At 38.9% G+C, this 25,070-nt stretch overlaps 1 protein-coding gene across 1 annotated transcript; it reads left to right on the forward strand.

The window, feature by feature from the left end:
• The first annotated feature begins 9,572 nt into the window (after positions 1 to 9,572).
• Positions 9,573 to 12,898, forward strand: NPVF (neuropeptide VF precursor). The gene is made up of 4 exons (XM_077162960.1): positions 9,573 to 9,710; positions 10,958 to 11,364; position 11,724; positions 12,848 to 12,898. The coding sequence occupies exons 1-4, from the start codon at positions 9,573 to 9,575 to the stop codon at positions 12,896 to 12,898; spliced, it is 597 nt and encodes a 198-aa protein (XP_077019075.1).
• Positions 12,899 to 25,070: the final 12,172 nt, after the last annotated feature.

Raw genomic sequence — 25,070 nt, forward strand, 5'->3', positions numbered from 1 at the left:
TATTTCTAATTTAGTATAAATACTGTCAAAAATTGATAGAGCAATGAAGCGAATTAGCAAAAGAATGCACACTTATGTTTGGAATTATACACGAGTCTTATTTTTACTATATCCAAAATTGAGTGCTCTGTACTGATCTCTACACAGTTCTTTATGTAAGGAAAGGAACATTTTTATTGTGTTTCTATGAACGACCACTCGAGTCAGGTAGGCAGAGAATGGCAAAATCTGCCAACCTAATAGAAAAATAAACTGTCTTGCTCCCAAAGCAATGAACCCCTCTGCTCTAGTTCATAGAATTCACTCACCCTTAGCAAATTCAGTGGGAATAAATAAGGCAGGGCAGGGTCATGCCAGTAAAATAAAGGGTGTGAAACATTTAGGAAAAAGGCCCAAGTTAAAAAGAGTTTAGGACCATTTAGGGACCAAACCATCTGGTCTTGAAATTCTCAGGACAGAGCGTCATACCTGGTGCTGAACTGAACACTGGAAACAGGAGCCTCTTCAAATGCCAAAGAGAAACACCTGAGCTAGTGTTTTTACCTGCCAGGGGAAAAGCGAAAGCTAACAGGCTCTCAAAGCTGGCACTGCTTTTGATGGATACATGGAGAAATAGCTGGGAATTATGCCCTCAGCGCCACTGGGGAAGGAAGATCTAGAATTTGTTTTGTTTTTGCCATCAAAGTCACATATGAGCTACAAGAATATCACACAGGAACACCTGCTTATGAAAACAAAGGCCCAAATGGTCCAGATGAGAACACTGTCTGCTGGTATTACCGGCCTGGGATAGAGCCCCAACTTGGCATCTTTAGAGAGAAACTGAAATACCTGCACCAATACGTTAGGATTAAATTGGCTCCCATCTGCAAGTCAGAACTTAGTTTTTCACTAGACAGGGGAAAAAAGTTTTCCTCTGCACAAGAAATAGGATTCTGGGAGAGAAGATTCCAGGCCCCCCCCCCCCCATATTATTTACCCAGCTGTATTGGGCAGCTATTATTTTGTCTGCCCAGTCTCACCCTGCCCCCCACTCCTTTCACAGATAAGTTCTTCTGTGGTTGTTGGATGAGATCCACACCTGGCCGTTGATGACTGGTTCAGGAGAATGAGTCTGGACCATCAGAATTCTTTCCTGACATTTTGCGTCTAGAACGGAGAAAAAGCAGTTGCTCGTTGGGTGGCTGAAATTGAGGGTATGTAAACTTAGAAGATATTGGCAAATGGATAGAAAAGTAGACATCGAGACAGCAGTAGGAAGGGATAATGAGGCAGATGTACAGAAAGTAGTACGAAAATCACCATGGTGATTTAAGTTCTGTGCTCCAGATGTTCTGTAGTCCCCAATTCCATTCATAAGCATCCCAACATTCTTATAATAAATTCCCCATTTTGGTTAAACACATTAAAATGTCAGTAATGTGCAACCAAAGAGGAGAGCTTAGTTTTGTAGCTGTGCCAAGAGAAAAACCTCAGCTTCGAAACATTCATGAATAAAAGGCAGCTGCTCAAGGGGCAGGGAGGTATAAAGTGAGCCCGCAGTGATGTCTCTTCTATTCCATCTCTCTCCATGCCCTGCTTCACCTATGCCCCAGGGTCTCCCCACCATTCTGAGACTGTTCCTTGGATATTGCTTATCCAAGAACAGGTTAAGTAAGCTATATATTGAAGGAAGTTGTGAAGTAGTCAAACAAACAAATCAGCCTAAAGGAAATGAAAGCATAGAAAGGGCTGTTCCTCCTGAACTTGGCCTGGAGATTAGGGACTGGGGAAAGGACAGAGGTGGTGTTCCTTGAAGATCCACGTCCCTCTCTCAGTTGGATGCTTCCAGATCATGGCTCACCGGCTACCTCTATCACTGAATTGGAAAGCTGGCTTTACCAGGACTCATCAGCCAATGAACAACATTCAAAGACAGCTCTGATCATTCAAGTCTATATGATAGTTAACTATTGCTCCCAGATTTGATATTCCTGCTTGTGCATCTGAATATGCCCTAAAACCTTTCTACTTTGTCCGTTTTCCATTTACTGAAAGTTCTCAAAGGGAAAAAATATCCATCTCTTAAATTCACCTGGTTCAAAACCCAGTATAGAATTAAAACCATTACATATGTAACAAGGATTGCATTAATATTTATTTAGTTCACTTACCCTCAATAAGTACAGAAACTTTCAATATAAATCTCACCTTCTAGAATCAGAAGATTGCCAGAAAACTTTCTGTGTTAATTAGATGTATACCCAAAGTCACTGTAGATTTAAAAGTATGCTTAAGTGCTCCTCCGAAGACAGCAGAGGGAACTTGGTGGAGAGGTTTTCTGTTTGCTTGCTTGCTTGCTGTATTTGTCATGGAACTGACAACTCTGTAATTCCTGGCTATATCATAGACACATCCTTTTAGGGGCCAATGAAACCAGTGGCGAAGGGCAGTGTAAGCTCCTCCCTGGTGATGAAGCCCAGTTACTGTGGTCAAATGATAAAGGGGCCGAGGGGGTATGAGGTACCCACGTAAGCTCAGACACAGGGAAGAGGGGCGGGTGGTATTGCCAGAGCCAACATGCTGGTAGCAGAAAAGAATAGGGCCAGAAATCTCAGGACCCTTTTCCAAAATAGAAAAGACAAACAAACAACAATTCATGTGCATGCTTCAATCAGCAAAGCCCTCTTCCTCTGCTCGGAGATGAAAGAGCACCTAGAAAGGTCCACATTAGCAAACGAGCCCTTTTTTTATTCTTTGTGCATCTTCCTTATTCCTGTGTTTGAAATGGGATTATAGTTGTCCTTGCAAGCTTCCTCTGCAGCCCACATCAGTGTAGGTGTGAACAAGAGATTTTCTCCCAGGGAAGGTGAGGCCAGGCTCGTGCAACGTGTGGCTGAAGCTAGGCCATGTCCTTTCTAAGCTTTTCAAATACTTGAATTTTCTTTTTATTAGGGCAAATTATTATTAGAAAAGTATTGTGTAGTTTGAAGCTGTTATGTACCCCAGAAAAGACAATATTATTTATTTTTTATTTTTGGCATGGGCAGGCTCCAGGAATCGATCCAAGGTCTCCAGTATGGCAGGCAAGAACTCTGCCACTGAGCCACTGTTGCACCCCCCAAGGCCATGTTATCTTAATCCATTCCATGGGTTCAGACCTATTATAGATCGGACCTTTTGATTAGGTTATTTTAATTAAGATGTGACCCACCTCATTCGAGGTAGATCTTAATCCTCTTCTTGGAGTCCTTTAAAGAGGCTAAAACACATACAGAAGCTAACAGACTAAATTCAGAGAAGCTCATAGAGAAAAGTCCTGGACAAGCTAAGAGGGGACCTCAGAACTCAGAGAGGAAGCCACTGGAGGCAGAAATTGAAAGCAATAAACCCGGGAGTGAAGGAACACAGCCTTCCCATGTGACAAATGTGACAGAGATGTTCTGGATGTCAGAAGCCTGTCTTTAGACCCCAGGTCTTGTCCTGTGGATGGCTTAATTGGGACATTTTCACAGCCAAAGAACTGTAAATTGTAAGGTAATAAATTCTCATTGCAAAAGCCAACCCATTTCTTGTATATTGTATTCCAGTAGCTTCAGCAAACCAAAACAAGCATATTCTTTTTAGAGCAGAATCCTTCAAAAGAGATTTAAAAAAACAAAACCCAAGATATTGAAAGAGCACACACTTTATAAGAAATTAAAGTGCTCCGTTTAACTTGGACTAGCAAAATGGCTGCTTGCTCACTTTACAAATATCAAAAGCAAAACACCGCTCCCCTGCCCCACCACCCCACCAAAGAAAAAAATATCCCAGTAAAGGTCATGGTTTCCATTACCTATATTTGTGTGAAAGCTATGCACTGTTTTAACCAAACATCTGGTCTTTGTCCCTCATGGTACAGAATTCTGAGTTTTCTTGACACTTTGGCAAGAGGTAACCCCCTGCCAAGCCATTAAAAATCACACATTTTTCCTGCAAGGAAAAAAATGCCAATAAAAATGAAACATTAAGAAAACATTAAATCCCAGAATGAGAAATGGCACTATGGAAGGCCACTTCCTAGTCAGCCTTGCACAAGTGCTTTTAAAAAATCAGAAACCACAACTACTCCTTATCATTTAAAAGCTCTCATTCTAAGGGTTTGTTCAATATATTGTCCATTAGCCATAGGAACCTTACCACTTAGTCAACCTCGTAGGATAAATTATGTGAATTAATTTTTATAAATATTCCATGTTTATCCTGCATTGTACAAAATGATTCTTTAAGTTACTTCAACTTGAATTGAATATCAACTACTGTTACAACATGGAGGAATAATCTTGATCTCATGTTCATGCCAACACCTTTCAGAGGCCCTGGAATTGTTAATCTGTCATTTTAAAAAGCAGAGAAATAAATACAGCCCTGCTAGCAAACTATGACAAGCTTATTATAACAAGCCATTCATAAATCTTGGACCAAAGGCATCACCACATATTTTTTAAATAATAATTTCACACAATTTGCGTGGGATACTTTTTATTTGAAACAAAGGCAAATTTCTTTTTCTTTACCACCCATAACGCTGAAATGAATCATACAGTAATACCACCCCCTCCTCTAAAGAGGGCCTGAAATTAGTTAACAGAGGCAAAACACTTTGCAAACATGTAATGCAAACTCAGACCATAATGCTCATAAATTCTTCTGTATAGCACAAAAAAAAATGGATTATGTTTAGATGGAAAGGAAGAAATAAAAAAAAAAGGCAAATGCTCTAGAAGTAAAGTGCCAGAATGAGGGTGAGAAGAGCCCTATAATGAGGCTCCTTTGGATATCAAAATTAACCACCTGTGCAGTAGACCTCACCATGGCCTCAGGAGGCCTGGATCAAAGTATGGCACCAGCCACCCTTCTATTTAAAGATTTCAATAGAAACTTGCAGCCCATGGCACAAAAATAACCTCTTATTTTAAAAACGTTACTAAATGTGCAGATAAACCAGAGCCTTACACAGTCCCAAACCTAACCTCAAATCAGCTGAGGTCCTGATTGGGTGAAGTGGTTTGTCCACCTCTCCGGCTGCCTGCCAGAGCTTAGTACATGGGAAGATAACATGCACTTAGAGAACCCTCTTCTCCCCACGTCCTGAGGAGCCAGTAGGCCAATGAAGTCTGCCTGGTTGGAGACCCTGAAGGATGGTCAGGCCTCAGCTGAGCTCAAATAATGACCAGGAGGTGTAAGAAAAAGAGAGGAAAGTGGACAAATGTTCCACACAGCGGGAAACCATGGGAAGAGGCCTAGAGGCAAGAGGGAGCTCATCCATTTGGAAGAACAGAAAGACGCTTCCAATGAATGAAGCAGAAAGTTGGTGGGGGGTGGTGAGAGAGACTGCTGGAGGAATAAATGGAGTATAGACCATGAACTGTCAACTATCAAAGTGATCCTGCAGAAAATCGGAAACCACTGCCTTCAAGGATGAAAAGTCATCAATGTATTGTGTTTTATAAAATTTCTCTTAATGTACCATGGAAAGTGAGTTGGAGAGAAAACCAAGAAAAGGCTCTAGATATAAGATAATGGGGAATAGAGTAATGGCAGTGGGGATGGAGAGTTATTTAGAAATTAGAAGAGACTGGACTTAACTGGACAGACTGTCATAGTGATTAAATTTTCTGACTCCTCGGGTTCAATTCTTGGCTCTGACACTTATAGAGAAAGTTATTTAATCATTCCCTACTTGGTTTCCTTTGCAGTAAAGTAGGAACAATAACAGCATCTGCTCATGGGATTTTATAATTATGAAAGATATGTGAGTTAATTCAAACTATACTTAGGACAAGTGCTGGCAAATAGTAAGTGCTAAAAAAATATTGGCTATTATTTGGACTGTGTAGTAGCCCCAGACCAGGAACAACACAATGGTTAATCAATCATGGAACGTGATGTGGGAGACAGGATGAGGAAATACTCAAAAATCTCACCAAGGATTTTATCTTGGACAAACAGGTAGATGATAGTAACCATCCACCCTTCAGTGTACGCTCTGAGATAATGGAGATGGATGCAGCATGCATTTCTCCTTTGCAGTTGGCACTGTTTTAAGCTTTGTCAATAGAAGACACTGGAGGGACACTGCAGAAGGGAGGGGCTTCTTTTCCAGGGTTACTTGTGTTTTCATTTGCTTCTTTGTGCTCCCACCCCACGACTTCCAGTGGTGCCTATGGGGAGCACCTCGTGGAGCTCACCCCCTTCGAGTTTCAGAGGTACCACTGTGGGCAGTTTCCCAGCGAGGCTCACAGACCTGCCACCAGTTGCCCTCCCAGCTTTGGGCTACCTGTGCCACAAAGCCTGTTCCCTGTTTGTGACTGTGGACCAGCTCTGGCCCAGGGCAAGCCAGAGAACTTCTCTGTCATCCACATCGTTTCAATATGGTCTGAATCCCAGCGTTGGGGGGGGGGCCCTCCTCCAGGTCTGTTCCTTCCTTGGGTACACGCCTGCAACCCTTGTGTGTTCTTTATCCCCTTATAGTTACTCTCCTGTTATAATTAAAAATGCTCCATGTTAATCATTCCCTGTTCAAATTACTGTATGTTTTGTCTCCTGACTGATACAGAAATATTCATTTAAAATGAGAAACATAAGACAAGAAACAGGTATTGGAAAGATAAATATGTTTTGGACATACTGGTCTTGAGATACTTATGAGACATTCGAATAGAACTGTTTTGTAGGTAGCTGAGTTTTGGGGGATCTAAAGCTCAGAAGTGTCTGGGCTGTAGAAATATAGGCCTAAAAGTCAGCACCCTTGGGCAGTGTGGTGGTGGCTCAGCAGGCAAAATTTTTGCCTGCCATACCCAAGACCCAGGTTTGATTCCCAGTGCCTGCCCATGCAAAAAAAAAAAGATAGTTAACAGCCTTGAGGCCTCTAGAATATTAGTCAGTGAAATATGTATTTAATTACAAGAGTTGGTAAGATATATATTTTAATTCTTCATATGGTCATATGAAATCTTAAACAAATTAATATCTGTACATGTAAACAATAGCACTTTTCAGAAAATGATTTATGTGATTTCACACTGCATATTTTGAGTTCTTTGAGATCTTTCAATGTTTTCAAAGCTAAACAAAGGTATTGAAAAGACCCAGGTCCTATATTAATAACATAACTCTAATTATATTCCAAACTTGGGAGCCTAAACCTAGCAGAGGAAGAGGAGTGATTTGTCATATCGACTACTCAAGATGTTGACTAGAATCAGAAAAACTGATCCATGTGCCAAAAATCCCAAATAGCAGCACTGAATACTGGTCAATTGCTAAAATCTCTACATTATTTGTAAACAGCAACTAGATTCAAGCATGCCAATCCCTTTCCCTGTTCCCTGGGTTTGAACTCAGTAAACATAACTTGCCCCTTACTTCACACACTTCTCAGAAGTTTGGATCTACTGACCACAAAAAAAGGAAGAAGTTCCATCAGCAGTTTGCAAAGGAACAATTCGAAAGAGAAATATATTAAGTCCTCAGGGAAATTAAACCAAAATAATCCAATAACAGCTTTAGAAAATTAACACTAGACCATGAATTGAATTAATTGCCTCCTACTGTGGGGATTTTGGCTACCACAGACCAAAACAAATGAGACCAATGATGGAAATTGCCTTAAGAGAGTCAGGGAAAGGCAGCAGGCAAATGTGATGTGGGGGAACCACAAGAGTTTAGCCACGGTTGTGTTTAAACTTTCCGATGTATTGTGGAGATCTTTAGTACAAAGAAAGGTTTTCACTTCACTTATCTCATATTTCAGATTACAGTGGTTTAGTGAGAAAAGCTATAGAGATGGCACAATTTTTGACACAAATGGTATAATTTTTACTTAAAAAGTCATAGTGTGACCCAGCAATTCCACTCCTAAGTATATACCCCAAAGAAGTAAAAACAGGAACTCAAAGAGAAACATTTACACTAATGATCACAGCAGTATTATTTCACATTTGCTAAAAAGTGAAAACAACCCAACAGATGAAAGGAATAACTGTGGTATAAACGTACAATGGAATATTCTTCAGCCATAAAAAGGGATGAAGTTCTGATACATGTGACAGCATGGGTGAAACTTGAAACATCATTCTAAGTGAAAGAAGCCAAGACACAAAAGGTCTCACATATTATATGATTCCATTCATATGAAATATCCAGAATAGGTAAATTGATGGTTACCAGGAGCTGGCGGGGGGTGGGGGGGAGGGGCGAGAACAGAAATGGGAGGTAATTGCCTAATGGGTACAGAGTTTTATTTTGGGGTGATGAAAATGGTTTGGAACTAAATAGAGGTACAGCTGGTTCACAACATTGTGAATGCATTAAATGCCACTGATTGATTTGCTTTAAAATAACTAATTTTATGTTGTAAGAATTTCACGTCAATGAAAAACTAATCAGCAAAAGAAGTGGTGTGAATAAACAACTCCACCCCCCTAGTCCCCCAAAAGAACTTTATAACGTTTATCTCTAGAAGCAGCAGGACTTTGGGAAATCAATGCCAGGTCTTTTTCTCCTGGATGGGTTGAATGGACAGGTGCCCTGGGGGAAAAAATTCAGGATTTCGCTAAGAATTAGGAGGTCCAGTGATGACAGGTCTTTAAGAACACCAGTCAGCCGCTCCAAAAGAGACTTGCCATGGTAGTTCAGTAAATAAGCATTTATTTGTGTAAATTCCCTTCTCATGTTATGATGTCAATATGCTTATGGCAATGCGAGATGATGAAAATAATATAACCAAGGGAACAATGAAATCAGCATGTGTGCAACTCACCCAACCTCTGCTAGGGTTCTTAGTGCTTTGAGTTAAACGGTAGAATGCAGCATCATCAGAGAAATAACATCCTGTTGATTTATACAGTTTTGCCAAATAAGGCCCATAGAGCAAATGCAAAAGACTTTGAAGTGCCTCCAGCTTCTCCTGAAACAACTAGTTTGTTGAAATGCCTGTTGAATGGTCTTACCTTCACATTAGAGCTGACATTTACTCCTGAAGCTTTTTAATAACCAAACAGCATTTTACAAAAAGTTAATTAATGGCATTTTGTTTTGGCATTATGTGATTTAGAATTCTTTTCACATTCTCAATTTTGTGACATTTTGAAAATACTATGCCTAACTCTTCTGTGCTGATTAAAAAACAAAACATTATACTGAATACCTTTTTGTTTCCTTCTCCCAAGAATTGACACAGACACCAAAAACAAAATACTTTTTGGTTAGGCTCAGAGAAATGATGCATTCTATTTCTTTGGAATCTTAATTACCAGCACCCCAAACTTACCTAATTAGAAACTCATTCATTAAAAGGAAAATTATTTTCAAAGTTAATGAATCGGCAAACAGAAACATTATAGTCATCCCAGAATAAATTATACAACATTCCATACATGCATATTTTAGTTACACACTCTAATTAATATTAGTACTTAAAACACATGGGCTTGATTTCCTTGTTAAAGGATACTTTCCTTTGTTTTTAGACAGTATAAAACGACCATGATTTCCCTTACTGTAGACACTGAGTAGCACATATAAACTTAATTTCAGATTTTCAGAAAATGGAAATTTTTTCATCAAAGAGATACATTTTATTGATTTTAGCCACTTCAAGCTTTTTAACATCAAACGTCCTTTGTGCAGATGAATTAATGATGTCCAATTTTCACAGTAAAGAAACTTCTGATAAGTATTATGAGGTAAGTTTTTAAAAGCTATCTAACATGAACAGCATTAACTACATAATATTTGTGTTGAGTCTAATGAATTTGTAAAGTTCATTAGTTATTTTGAATAAGTTATTTTTTGTTTTGCTTTTTGTCAAAATTCAGCCTTGCTATAGCAGTGTATTATTGTGACTTTTCTATTTAGCACAACAACAAGCAGCCTGACCATTCTGATAAGAATTTAAGTGGATAGGACATACTATGATACCTAGCAAGCATAAGGTGCACTAATAGTTTTCAATTGACTCAGAAGTAATAAACGTAATAAACAGTTGATGAAATAAGATCTTCTGGATATATTTCAGCTGGACATGATTTGAATTGTCTTAAACTAAAAACAAAAATACAGAACAGTTATGTTTTCTACTTAGCAATTATAAGCTAGTAAGTTTGTGATAAATCTTTAAGTAAAATGTTTATCCCTAGATGGAGGCATTACAAGTTACTTTTATTTCTTCTTCGTGCTTTTCTATATTTTCCATATTTGCTGAAAGGAGTATATATTACCTTTGCAATCAGAAAACAATCACTTAAAAATCTTTATATGGACAAACTTTCATGGTAAAATCAAATCTAATTAAATATTCACTATATTTTAAATAGCTTTTATGGAGTTGGTGTAGTAACCCATAAACCAGTGGGTTATTCACTGAAGATTTAATTTATATTCTAATAACAATACAATTAGTTTCTTGAGGAATGCTTTTATAGTAGAACTCAGAGTATGAGGGGGTAAAAGAAAATTGAGTGGAGCTGCCCACAACTTGTAGCCCAAAACCTGACTAGCATCTGTTTCCATACATACACCACTTTGTCTGATCTAGATAAGAAACGTGGAGCGGGAATATATAAAGAGATACAAAATATTTCAAAACAACATGAATCAAAAAACTGAAAGAGAATAACTTCAGTAAAATAAAAAGTTTCCTCATTTCAATAATTCATTATATTCCTGCTGCCTTAACACATTGCTGTATTCACTATATATATTTTATTAATATTTTATCATTGTCTTACAGTAGCCTGGGGACAGAGAAACTAGATTGCTTTGAGAAGCTTAATACAAATTATTTATTTAAAAATTCTGCATATGAGAACACAAACTTTGTTTATTGCCTTAACAATTTTGCATATAATAGTATGAATTTAAGTTAATTTGGGACTGAAAGCAGTTGCTTTTAATAATAAAGAAGTATTTTAATGGTCATTTCTAATTACAGCCTAGAGGAGAGTCCAAAGAGGAAAAGGAAGGAAGCCTCAATTTTGAAGAATTGAAGGATTGGGGGCCAAAAAATGTCATTAAGATAAGCACATCTGCCATCAACAAAATGCCACACTCGACAGCCAATTTGCCACTGAGATTTGGAAGGGCCACGGAAGAAAAAAGGTGCACCGGGACCATAGCTAACATACCTCTGAGATTTGGAAGAAATTCAGAGGGGAGCTTCTCCAGATGGGTTCCTTATCTGCCCCAAAGGTTTAGAAGAATGACATCAGCCAAAAGTGTCTCTAAGACACTGAGTGATTTCCTCCAAGAATCCACAAATTCACCATCTGCCAATGAGTTACTTTACTGCATGACCTGCCAGCCCCACGAAATTCAGAATCCTGATCAAAATCACCCAAGGTAAATCCCTGAAAACATGCCAAATTGCACGGGCAGTTACATAAAGATGATCCTGAGACTTAAAATGTTACATCTTTTCAAAGTGAATTTCTAAGAAAATAAATTTCTTAGAAGTGGAAAGGCAAGGACACGGGGAATATATACCTGTAAATTGGGGAATGTTGAAGGCCAGGTACAAGCATGGTTATAGATAGAAAGTAATGAGATGGCTTCCCCCAAACCACACATGGACAGTCATCTCATGGCTCTAGAGCCACACATGAAGAGCCCATGTGGTGTTTGAATTTAAACCCCTGACATATTACCTGGCGTTTGACCTCCCAACATTGAAGTTCCCACATGAGAGAGAAATCCACAAGGGTCAAGGCAGCAGTCACACTCAACTAGGTTTTCCCCAAAATCTAACCAAGTTATCTTCTTTCTCCTGCCTCTCATTTTACAAATCTATCTGGATACAATCATTCTTTGCATTGATTCATTATGTAAAATAATGAATTTTATAACCACTATGTAAAAATCAGAATGCAAGGTACTATAAGAGATTCCAAAGAATTAATAAGCTACCTACGTATTATTTTCTAGTAGAGACTAAATTTAAAAAGACATTTTGATACAAAATAGAAAGTGACAGTTTAAGACCTAGATGAAGTAAGATGGCAGGCTGTGTCATCTTATCAACAAGACCTTCTGGGACCGCCCCAGCTCTCCTTTTACTGCTTTATTTCTCTCCATGGTACTTATCCCTATCTGACATACTATGCATCCTCTCTACTAGAATTTCAGCTCTATTAATCCCATAACCTTTGTTCATTGCCATATCATTGTTGCCTAGAGCTGTGCCAGACACATAGCAGGCACTCAATATTTGGTAGAATGAATGAAATGATACTAAGAGAAAGAGTGATAAAGTTCCACTGAGGTCCAGAAAGGAAAAAAAAAAAAAAAAGCTTGTATCTGCATGTGGGAAACTGGGGAGGTTTTGTGAGCTGAGCTTTGAAGGGTGGCTCTATTTTGAACAGAGACCAGAGGGAAAAGAGAGAAAAGGAAAGAGTATGAGCAAAAGCACAAAGCAAAGTGAGCCAAGAACACTGGGGTTCAGTTTGGGTAACAGGAAAGGAGAGACTGGTAGAAGAGAAAGTGAGGGCAGGGAGGGCAGAAAGGGCCAGGACAAGGACTTGGAACATTATTCACCAGGGAAAGGAGAAACACTGAAGTTTCTGCTGAGGTCCTGAAATAGAGGTAAAGTTGGCAACAAGTCAGATGTTGGGAGTGGAGTAGTGGTGAGGGGAGAGATAAGTAAGCAGCAAATTTTTTAGTTGGAGTGGCCATTAGAATTTCAGGAATCCATCAATATCTCAGGTGTGTCAAGTGCAACACAATTCAACTCAAGTATAATTAGGCAATTAAAACCCTGTTATCTCTATATGCTCTCACATGCTATCATTCTGATGGATGAAAACGTTTTGTCCTGCTTACATCTTAGAGACTGGGATTCAAGCAAATAGATGATGCAGAATTGGAACAAGAAAAATAAGAAACCTGGAGCCTACTTCGGAAGAGGATGTAAAGTTAAAGTCCTGCAAGCTGCAAACAGCTCTGTGGTTAAGACAGCAATGAATGAAGAGTCATTGCCCTCATTTGGTGTATCACTCATAGGAATAATTGTAACGTAATCTTGAAATAATTTTTGTCTAAATAAAAAAGAGCATTGCAAATACTTAAAAAGCCTCTGGTGATGGAGAGGGAGAGAAAGACTGAAACCATGTAAAAATCATGGACACATTGAAAAAATTAAATAGAAGTAAAAGAGAAGTCTGACAAATATGATAAAAAATAAACAATCTAATAGCATGATATGGTTGGCAGATAAGTGACATAGATCATAAAATCACTTATAAACATGTTGTTATGCACCCATTTTTTCCATTACATCAACTGTTAGTAAATCTATGACAAAATGAAGCTTAAAGCCTGATATCGTTCTGTCTAAAATTACAAAATAAAGAAAACTCTTAGATTTAGAGTGAGAAAAAGAAAATGGCAACTATTAGTTTCCTCTTTGATTGTCTTCTCTATATCTGGAAATTTGCCTTTTGGTGTGTCTCTTTTCTCCTCATTTAAAGTTGAAATTTTTGATTCATAGAAAATAATCTGGTCACTCTTTAACAGTTTATAAGTACAGCACACCATAATACAAATGCACAATGATTCATTTTAGCCATAAGAATATGAAGCCCTTAATCAGATATAACTGGTTTATTGAACAGTCTCAACTCCCACAGAGTACAAACAGGAAATGGTTTTATTTTTTCTCCCATCCTGCCCCCAGCTGTGCTGTACTGAATCTCCTTCCCCTGCTGGGTAGAGGTTCCTTAATAATACCCTGCGCAGATTCTGTAAAATTCCTCGGTCACTTTTTGATATTGAAAAACTCAGTTAAGTCCAGTCAAACAGGCCAACCTCATATCCAGTGCAGTTTCCCCTCCCTATCACTGGCTAGGCTGGTGGCTGGAGAGACCTGAAATGGGCAGGGCCAAGGTCTGCTCTTTCCCCTCCTCCTGTTCTCACCTCAGAGGTGGGGAGGTGGGCCTCTGGGAAACAGTCTCCCCTCCTATCTTTACCAGGGCGTTCAGGAGGGCTAGAGAGGGATGAAGATGGCGGATGAGGAGTTGCTATCTAATCCTCTCTAGATAATGTTGCTGCTTCCACAGGTGAGTTATTTGCAAAACCCTGTGGGCACCTCCACAATGCCCCAGTTAGTGACCTGGGAGACCAGGATGAGGTCTATCTCTTCCAACCATCCTCATCTCTACTCCCCAGAGTCTCTTCCTGCCAGGAAGACAGGCAAAACTACCTTCCTGGTGTCCGCTTGATCCACAGAAAATGCAGCTATCCTTGCCATACCAAGGGGACCCCTTGGCTGACCCACTCCTGCCCTCCATCCGTTTGCAACCCCTCTTTGTCCCTGTTAGGAAGGGAAAAGACAGCTTGCTAAGTCCACTGCCTAAGCAAACAGCCAGCATGGATATGACATGCCAGTCTCCCTTTCTGACAGGTACCCCACTCTCGGAGTGATTTTCTAGGAAGTTTGCTTACCTTTCAGCAGGCCCCCTCCAGGCCAAACTCCCACAGTGACACAGCTAGGAGGGACTCAAACTGAGACAGGGGATGGTGTGGTTCTGCCACCTTTTAATATACCCAAAAGGGGTGTCTGTCCTCCCCACAATTCCCAATTGTAGTTTTCATTGTCAGGTATTTAGCTTCTCTGTATCTCCAGACTTGGTGCCCAGTCCCCAATTCGGGGCAACAGAGACACTGTCATGTAGCATCCTACTACCCTAATAAACAAATAAAAGGCCATTGGTGGGTGGGCCATGATGGCTCACTGGCAGAGTTCTCACCTGTCATTACCTGGAGCCTGCTCATATATATATAAAGGCCAATGGTCCCTTGATATTATGTGATGGGAGAAATTTCTAGTCATAGAACATGGGTTCTTTCCCTAAATCCACTCCCCCACCAAAAAAAAAAAATTTAGTGAATAGCAAGGTATCAATTGACCCTTATCTGTTTGGGCCTACTCTGTTTTAGCCCCTCTCCAGCTCCTTCACCAGCCTCCACAAGAAATCCATTCACAAAGCATCTGCAGAGTTTGTAATTTGCTGAAGTTTTGTGGGGTTGAGAGAAGGATCACATTGCACAGAATTTCACTGATAAAGTCTCAGTGAGCCTCTTCTCCCAAGTCTCTCTAAGTGGAGCACTAGCAGGGTCCCTACTGTCTGGCTGCCTTTTTGGACTCCACCAGGATGGAAGTTGGGGAAGAGAGGGAAGGGGATAGGACAGAGCTTACTTCACTCCCAGGACCCAGTGGATGATAATGTTCACTATTGCTGGTGCCTCTCCCTGCAAACACTCTGTCTCCTGTGATGCCCTCCACCCCCGGAACTGGTCTTGGTGCTTGACCACAGGACACAGGCTCCCACTCCATTCATGCCCAGTTCTATCCTCAGGGTCCTCTTGAGTAGAGATTAGCTCCAGCAAATCTCTGCTTCCTGCAGCTGATACCTGGTCATGCATGGCTTGATCATGAGAGCAGATCCAAGGAAACCGCGCTCGCTGTCTTACTGCCCAGTCTTCTTTCGCTTTTTTAACCTGGAGTTGGCACCAGTTCTCTGTTTCAAGCAAACACATGGAATGTATTTTCTCATCATATAGACGTCCCTTCCTGATGAAAGAATAAGGAACACAGTAACCCTAACCTGGATATAGGTAGAACCTGAGTATTTACAGCAAAAGAACAACTCTCTCCAAAGTTCTTTCTCCATGTGGTAGTTAGGTTCAGGTGTCAACTTGGCTAGGTGAAGGTGCCTAGTTCTATTGCTGTGGGCATGAGCCAATGGCATGTGACCCTCATCTGTTGCTGATTACATCTGCAGTTGGCTAGGAGGCGTGCCTCCTGCAATGAATGATATTTGGTTTAATTGGCTGGTGCTTAAATGAGAGAACTCAATGTAGCACAGCCTGAGCAGCTCAGCATGCCTTATCTCAGCACTCACAGCTCAGCCCAGGCCTTTGCAGATGCAAAAAGGAATCATCCCTAGGAAAGTTGTTGAAACCCAGAGGCCTGGAGAGAAGGCCAGTAGAGATCACCCTGTGCCTTTCCACATAAGAAAGAACCTCAGTTGAGTTAGCTGCCTTTCCTCTGAAGAGGTAACAAAATAAATTCCCTTTTATTGAAAGCCAATCTGTCTCTGGTGTGTTGCATTCCAGCAGCTAGCAAACTAGAACACTCCACAAGCCCAAATCCTACCCTTTTATGGTCTCTTCATGGGTGAGGGAATTGAGGAACAATGTAACTAGTTTCCAACCACTTCCTTCAAAAAGTCTGCAAATGGTTATCTGGATTTGGAATTTCATAACTATCAGACTTTGGTGTTTTAATTAAATCTTCACTTTTGAGAGTCTTTGCAAAAGGATGGCTCTCACCTTATCAGGAATTCTTGCAGCATCGAAAAATGATACTTTCTATGAATCATCACTTATATATGCATTTTTCTAGAGAGAAAGTTGATAGTGCTTGGGCAGATTCTCAAAGAGATTGTAATCCCATAAAATTGAACAATCATTGCAATAGAAGCATTTTGTTTCCATAATTATTTTAAATCATATCTGATTCTATTTATAAATGAATATTGTTTCTGATTAGCCATGTTAGAGTTGAGAGCATAATGCCAAAACACTAAAAATCAAAATCACTCAAGTGATTTCACCCTACCTTCCTGGAAATAGTGACTTTCAGTGGCATAAAAAGAAAGTGAGATGGTAATTAAGCTTTTCTGTTCAACGTGCTTTCTCAGGCATGTCACCAAAAAAGAGTCCATTCTCTCTACCCCTCCTCCTCTCTTCCAACACATCCCTTCCCCAAGGATATTCAGTTTGGGTTAGTCTTAACCTCAACCTCACTTTTCACTTACTTGTGAGAAAGTAAGTGGAGGGCTGGGGCCTCCAGGGAAGCTGGTGATCTGACACACCTTTTATGGCAGCAATTGTCATGAAAGGTGACTTCCATGTGATCCTAGGGCCATGTTTCATACGTCATACTATGACAGTGACCTTGAGAAGTACCAGAAGGAAAACAAAATGCACTGACTCTGGGACAAATTTCCCCATGAAATAATGAAAGGTGGGTGTTCACCTAACTATGACTGACTAAATGAAACAGGCAAGAAAGGTGAGGGCACTGGTGTCCAACTAGATGCGGTCTTTCTTTCTTTGTCTCTTTCCTTCTTTTTCTTTCTTTTTTCTTCCTTCCTTTTTTTGGTTTTTCTCTCCTTCTTTCCTTCCTTCCCTTTATTTCTTTCTTTCACATTATATGACTTTCTTTGGAAGGCCTATTATTTCATGAATGTATAAAATCACATTATCCCCTGGAAAAATGGACTTGCACATTTGTATTAGCTCAGGCTATTTTCTTCACCTAACAGGCACATTTTCTACCTATCAATATCCTTTGAGGCCCAGGGTAAATATGGAGGCAACTGCACATAACAGAAAACCGCAACGATATTGTTTTAACCAAGAGAGAAGTTTACTGTTTTTCTCATGTAAGAATGTCTGGAAGCAGTAAAACAGGCTTGAGGGGGAGGGAGGAGTGATGAATAGGTGGAGCCCAGGGCACTTTTAGGGCAGTGAAATATTGTGGATTGTACTGTAATGGCGGATGTGTGACATTCTACATTTGTCAAAACCCATAGAGCTAAATAAACCAAAGAATGAACCCTAATGTAAACTATGGGACTTCAGTTCATAACAATATATCAATATTGATTCATCAATTGTAGCAAATGCAAGATGTTTATAAGGAAAACAGAAAAAGGACCAAAACATACGTTTCTAGCCAGCTCTAACCTAGTAGTTTTTTAAGTATCTTAATGAAGAGTAGGCAAGTGGACCACTTAATTTAACACTTGAAAAGAGGAACTAATATAGTTGTTGTTGCTGTTTTTCCCCATAGCAGACAAATGCTGTTGGTGACAAAATTCACCTATCAGTTTCTGCTTCAGTGGGAGAAGCTGAACTGGTCAAGACAGCAACTGAAAAATGCAATCACTGGCAAGTGCAGCAGGGAAATTCAGTAGGTAAACTTCTGCCTGTACGTGCCTTTCACTCCCTAGGCTCTTTGCAATCTGTTAAAGATATTGTTCATGAATTGTAGCCTCTTCTTGCCTCTCCCCCAGATTTGTGTTTGGTACTAAATTGCTTCTTGGAATCAGCCTTGAATTAGAAAAATAATATCTGATGAATATTTGCTCCCCATTATATTCAGTGTTTATTTGAGCTTACTATTTATTAAGTGGCCCTGAGTTCCTGAAATGTTTGTTAGATGTTGCATATTTTATTCACTTTTTAAGACGTAGTAAAAACTTGGGGATATTTCACTTGTCTTTTTACATAGTCTGGCACTATTCACAAACTGTCAATACCTACATAACCACACCCAAAGTATGGTATTATTCCTATGAAATAAATTTCAAAAACATTCCTATGAAAACAACAACAGTGATGCTTTTTAGAGATGCCTCTGACTCTTATAAACTCATATTATTCAGGAATGTTTCTTTTATCCCAAGACATTTAAAATGTCCCATATCTCCTTTAAGCTTATTTTGAAAGAGGGTAATTGTTGCTAATCTTTTTTTTCCCTTGAGCTATTTTATCATCTTGCCAACTCACAACATATTGGATTCACCTGGGGTCAGAGTTAGTGTTTCTTTGGAAACACCTGGGATAATAAAGTTTTTCAGTAGCAGTCAGATATGGGGAGACATTTATATCAGACAGTAATGAAGTTACTTTAAGTAATGAAGAGGAGTTTGATTAGTTTAACTATATTGAGAATTGAAGAATGGTCAATCATCATTCATATGCTACTTTCCTTTTGAACTTCAGTGTTCCATCAACATTCTTCCTAATAGCCTATTCCTGCTTTGCTTCTTGTCTGTTTCTCTGGTCTTTTTATGTTGCAGTTAATAAAATGTAGATGACTTACACATAAGTTCTTAGAATATGTAATAACAATAATTAGTCAAAATGGATGCCCCAAAATAACTAAGAAACAATAATTTCTCTTAAAACAAATCATGAGGCGGGCCGCGGTGGCTCAGCGGGCAAAGTGCTTGCCTGCTATGCCGGAGGACCTCGGTTCGATTCCCGGCCCCAGCCCATGTAACAAAAACGGAGAAACAGAATACAATAAAACAAGAAAATGTTTAAAAATGTTTCCCTTTCTTCCTTCCTTCCTTCCTTCTATCCTTCCTTCCTTCTCTCTGTCTTTCCTTTAAAAAAAAAAAAACAAATCATGACATTTCCCCTTCATTATAAAACATCTAATAAATACATCTATTCCTATGTGCAAATTAGGAAATGGGAAGTGTTATTATCATCTTTCTCTTTCTAAATACAGGAAATAAATATACGAAAAGAGTCAAGCAAGAAAATCAATAGTAGAATCAGGAATAGAATTAAATTATAGCTAGATAACTGTCTGAATTAATACTTTCTTTGTAGAAGTAGAGAAATGTTATTTTAATCCTAAAGAAAAATTATCTCAAAATTTATTTTACTTCCAACAGATTGGCAGGCTTTGGTATATTATGGTTAATAAAACTCAGAACTATTGCTTTTCTTTCTTAAAATATGCAACTATACTAATTAACTACAACAACGCAACAACATAATTTTCAAAGAGCTTTTAAAATATCATGTAGCTTCTCCCTGTAATTTGAAGCACTGAAATGTAGCCAATATTGCAAGATTACTCTTAACCACTAGAGGGCATAATATGCTCCACACTTGTACATAGCTAATTTTTAATTCTTGTATCAAAAAATCACCACCACCACAACACAAACAACAAAATATTTTAAGATATTCTTGTTTTATTCTGTACAATATACTGTACATTTAACATGGCTAAGTTAACAACATTCAATTTTTAAACTAAAATACAGTCCCCTCATTTCAACAGTTTATAGGAGACAAAACTATATTTTTAGCAGCCTGAGTATAGCTATGAGCTAAAGAACACATCAGTATCAGGGAGTCAGTACATAACCAAGGAAAAGCAAAGTACCTATATGCAAAATATGCAAAGAAATGAACCTTTAATTTCTGCATGTACCTTCTTTTATTACAAACCAAGGGTAAATCCAATTGTGGCAGAAATGTTTTAGTTTCCTCTTAATTTATCTTTTTTACCTAATTAACTTTTCTTCCCCCCCCCATTAAATGATTTGCATCTCAATAGCTATAGCATTACTTTGATTAGAAAACAAAACCTCTTCACTTTTTCACTCTCAATAATTAAAATGCATCATAGTAAATGAAACCATTTGGATTTCGGGCTGGGAGGGTGACATTTTCTTTACTGCCCCTTCAACCTTCTCCCTCTGTCAATCTTGGCCATGTCCTACATCACTGGACAGCAGGAGGGCAATGGCAGCAGGCTGATGAAGGGATGGAAGCAGGCATGAAGCCAGGGGATATCTATCATCAGTGAGTCTGTGACTTCTCCGACGCAGGACTTGTTCACTTGCCAATCAAACCTGACAAGGCTTTTACCTTGAGGGTTGTGCATGACTTTCCCCAAAACACTAAATCATTTCTGAAGTCTTAACCTAAGCAAACCTGTTCCTCCCACTTTTCAGGTCTGTGAGCTGTGTTTATTCTGATACTAATAAACACAGTGCAGTGACACAGAAAAGTGGGGGTGTGGGACTCAGCAGGGGGTGCCACTTCTTTTGGACAAATGAAAGCAATGCAGTTCTAAAATGAGGGCTAGTCACAGAAGAGAAAGGCCTCGATTATTACCTATTGGTAGAAGTTACAAATGGGCAAATTTGAAAGGAGCTTCTAACAATAGTAGCTGCCCCAAAATAAATATGACCAATAGGAGCCATAGACTTTTCTGTATGAGCAAAGACTGCATGTTTATACATCAGGAATATCACAGATGGCGTTTCTGCATTGAGCGTGACATTGTACTAATTGACTTCTAAAACTTTGTAACTTTTCTTTTATGAATGATTTCACTTTTAACAAAAAAATACATGCTTAGTTTAAAATGCTCTGTTTAAAAATGCATAGTTTAACATGTCAAAAGAATTCTACAAGGCCTATAATTAGGGTAACTATATATCCCAGTTTTCTAGGGACAGTTACAATTTATGCCTATTATCCTAGTGTAATTATTATGAGTGCCCCCATTTTCATTCTCAAAAGGGTCCCAGCTGGATGAAAAATTACAGATTCAAGCCCCAATCTCATCCATCCCCAATTTCTATTCCCCAAAATAATTTAACCTGTTTAGGATTTCTTCTCTTTGGCTCCAAATACCAAAAACAAAAACAAAACAAAACAAAAAACCCCACAAACCATGATTATACTACTTGCATCAGCTAAAACTAGCTTATGAATACTAGTTTCGAGAGGAGGGGGGTATATCATTAACTTAAATAGAAAGAGATACTTTGTAGGTCCATTTTTTTGAATACTTATTCATTTGAAAATGACTTTTTCTATATCTACACCTGGTTGGAATTTTATAGCTATCCAATTTCTCAACAAAGTGTAGGGGGTAGGAAAAGTAACATCATTGTTGGGACATGCTACCTAGATCTCCTTTCACAGTAGGACTTGTGGTCCATGCTGTCACCTATTTTAGGGGATGCCTCACTGAGAGAACTACCTGGCCTACAGTAACACCTTTCTGGTCCACACCATCCATAGCTGATGGAGCCAGAGGCATAAAGGCCATTTCCACCGCCCCGGGACTGCTCTGACAGGCCCTATGTACTCCAGAACTCCTTAGAGCATTGACCAAGTTTCTGCCAGGCCTGAAGCACAAACGGACTTCTCCCCCTGCCTGATCCTGCTTCTTCCTCTCCTTTCCGCAGGTGTTGAATCTGAATCAAGTCCTGTACCCTCAAACTCCATCTTAGAACCGACTTCCAAAAATCCCAATCTGTGAAAATTGGTAATGTGGTTCAAAACTCAAAAAGTGCAAAATGGAATATCAAGAAACATCTCCCCTCCTCCACTGAGCTCCAATTACCGGTTCCCCTTCCCACAGGCAATGAATGTGGCCAGGACTTCGTGCACATTTCCAGAAATATTCTATGCATATATGAGAAATTATGTATATACTTTTTTTTTTACTTTCTAAACAAATGGTAGCATACCTTACAACTGTTCTGTACCTTGATTGTTTTCCCCTTAAGATATCTCTTGGAAATTGCTTCAAGTTAATACATTAAAAGTATCATAATGCTTTTTAATGGCTGCACAGTATTCCATTGCATAGATGTAATAATTTATTTGGTGGGCGTTTAGGTAATACCAAATCTTTTCCTATTACATGCAATGCTGTAATGAATACTCTTGTGTCTGAGTGTTGTGTGTATGCATAGGAAAAATTCCTAGAAATTACTGGGACAAAATATAATACATTTATAATTTTGATAGAGATTGATAAATTGTCCTCCATTGATATTACGTCAATTTATACACCCTTGAAAAAATGTATGCGAGTCTCTTTGCTCATCCCCTTTGTTTAAGTGGCTTCAATTCCCAGCTGTGAAAGCAAATACCAAACAACAAATGGCCTAAATAATGGGAATCAATTGGCTCATGGTTTTGAGCTAGGAGAAGGCCAAAATCAAGGTGTCAGGAAGGTAATGCTTTTCCTAAAAAAATTGTGGCATTCTGGGAATGGCTACCTAGGATCCTCGGATCCTAGGCTTTTCTGGCACATGGCAATGTCCTTTCCCTTGTCTTCCAGGTTCTGTTGACTTCCAGCTTTTCCTTCTCCCTGGTGGCCTTCTCCCTGTGGGCTTCTCTGCAAGGAATCTTGTAATAAGAGCAAGGCCTTCGTAATAAGGTGTGATTCAGTTGGGCCACACCGTAACTAAAAATAACATCTTCAAAAGTTTCTATTTACTATGGATTCACACCCACAGGAGTTAAGAACATATTTTTCTTGGGTACAAAATTCGACCTACAACAATGTGTATCACGGAATTAATATAGTACAATATAAAAATATAAACAAAATGGAATTTAAAATGTTGGGATAAAAGATATATGTTATAATACCTTCTTTCTATGTTCTCTTGGATCATCTGGTGCCGCCATGGTGAGGCACCCCCACTGGAAGTCAATAATTTACTCAATTGGGGAGTTTTCTGAGAGCAAGGTTCGGATCTTCTCTACTTTGAGTAGCCTCTGTCAGACATACAGTAGTAGTTCAATTAACATTTGTGAAATGAATGATTTAATGGGGAGAAAGGGAATAAAGTGGTAAGCAGTAAATATAAATATATAAAACTGCTTATTTTATCACCAATATGTGTAAGAATTTTTCCCTCTCAAACTAAACTAATATTATGTATGTAAAGACGTGTGTGTGAATAAAGCACATATGCAGAAAGTTAATGCTCAAATTATTTTATTAATGGAGTATGTAATCAAAGCATTTTAGATATCTCTTTAATGAATACTTAACAATTTTCCTTGTTAGGAGTCAAAATCTATGTTATGCCTCTTTAAATTAATACATTTTTATAAAACCCTTCACTATTCTGCCCACAGATGCTCATCTTTGGCATATTCCACTAGAAGAGATAACACCTTGGCATCTACAGTTCACATATGTCCATTCCATTTCTATTTAACAAAGATTTATTGAACCCCTACTCAACAAATAAAAGATGTATTGACCTTGCATAGTTTGAATGCTGTTGAACTGATCACATTCAGTACTTCTGTATTGATTGCTATCTTGATATTAGATTATGTGATAATGTAAAGTGATGACACTCAAATTTTCATAAGTTATAAAATACACTGTTTGGGTTTGCTAAAGCTGCCAAAATGCAGTATACTGAAAATGGGTTGACTTTTGCAATGGGGATTTATTAACTTAAACTTTACAGTACATAGGCTGTGAAAATGTCTAACTCAAAGCATCAAGAGGATGATACCTGTCAGATAGGCTGCTGGCATCAGGACACCACTGTCAGACAGTTTTCTAGTTTGCAAGCTGTTGGAATGGGATATACAAGAAACAGAATGGCTTTTAAAAAGGGGAATTTATTAAGTTCCAAGTTTATAGTTCTAAAGCCATGAAAACATTCAATATTAAAGCAAGGCTATAGAAAGTCCAATCTAAGGCATCCAGGGAAAGATACCTTGGTTCAAAAAGGCCGATGATGACATTCAGGGTTTCTCTCTCAACTGGAAAGGCACATGGCGAACATAGTGACAACTGCTAGCTTTTTCTCCAGGCTTCTAGTTTCATGAAGCTCCCTTGGGGGCATTTTCATTCTTTATCTCCAAAGGTCTCTGGCTGTGTGGGCTTTCGAGGTTCTCATGGCTGTAATAGCTGTAAAGCTTTTTCCAAAATGATCCTTTTAAAGGATTCCAGTAAACTAATCAAGATCAACCTGGAATGGGTAGAGTAACATCTCCCTCTAATCAAAGGTCAATACCCACAATTGGCATGCCACATTTCTGTGCAGATAATCTAATCAAGTTGCCAATCTACAGTGCTGAATAGAGATTAAAAGAAAGGGCTGCCTCCATGAGATGGAACAGGATCACAACATGGCTTTTCTTGGGCACATAATCCTTTCAAACCAGCACAGACAGCAAGCCACATGGCTGGCTTCTGTTGATCTTTCACTCCTGGGTTTCATTGCTTTCAGCTTCTGGATCCAGTGGCTTCTTCTCTGATCTTCTCTGGGTCCTCTTTTTGCTTCTCCAGGGCTTTTCTCTAAGAGTTTCTCTTAATTTCATCTCTTATAAAGGATTCCAGCAAGAGGATCAAGACCCACCCTGAATGAGGCAGGTAGAAATAAACTAATCAAAGGGTCCCACTCATGATAGGTCTATACCCAAAAGAATGGAGTAAAAGACCATGGCCTTTTCTGGGGTACATAATAGCTTCAAACTACTACATATATTGCCCAATCTCACCAATCTTCCTCCTTGCCTTCTCCCTTCTTTATTCACTTTGTGGCATCAATGGATTGGTCCTGCAAAACTGTGTAAAGGACTAATACTTAAAGATAGTAATTTACATATTTCTCTCTCAGCATTTTTTCTTTTCTCTGTGCTTTACACCTTAAGGAACATTTCTTCCATCCTCT

This window comes from Tamandua tetradactyla, chromosome 1, assembly GCF_023851605.1.
Source record: "Tamandua tetradactyla isolate mTamTet1 chromosome 1, mTamTet1.pri, whole genome shotgun sequence".
In the NCBI taxonomy this organism is placed as follows: Eukaryota; Metazoa; Chordata; class Mammalia; order Pilosa; family Myrmecophagidae; genus Tamandua; species Tamandua tetradactyla.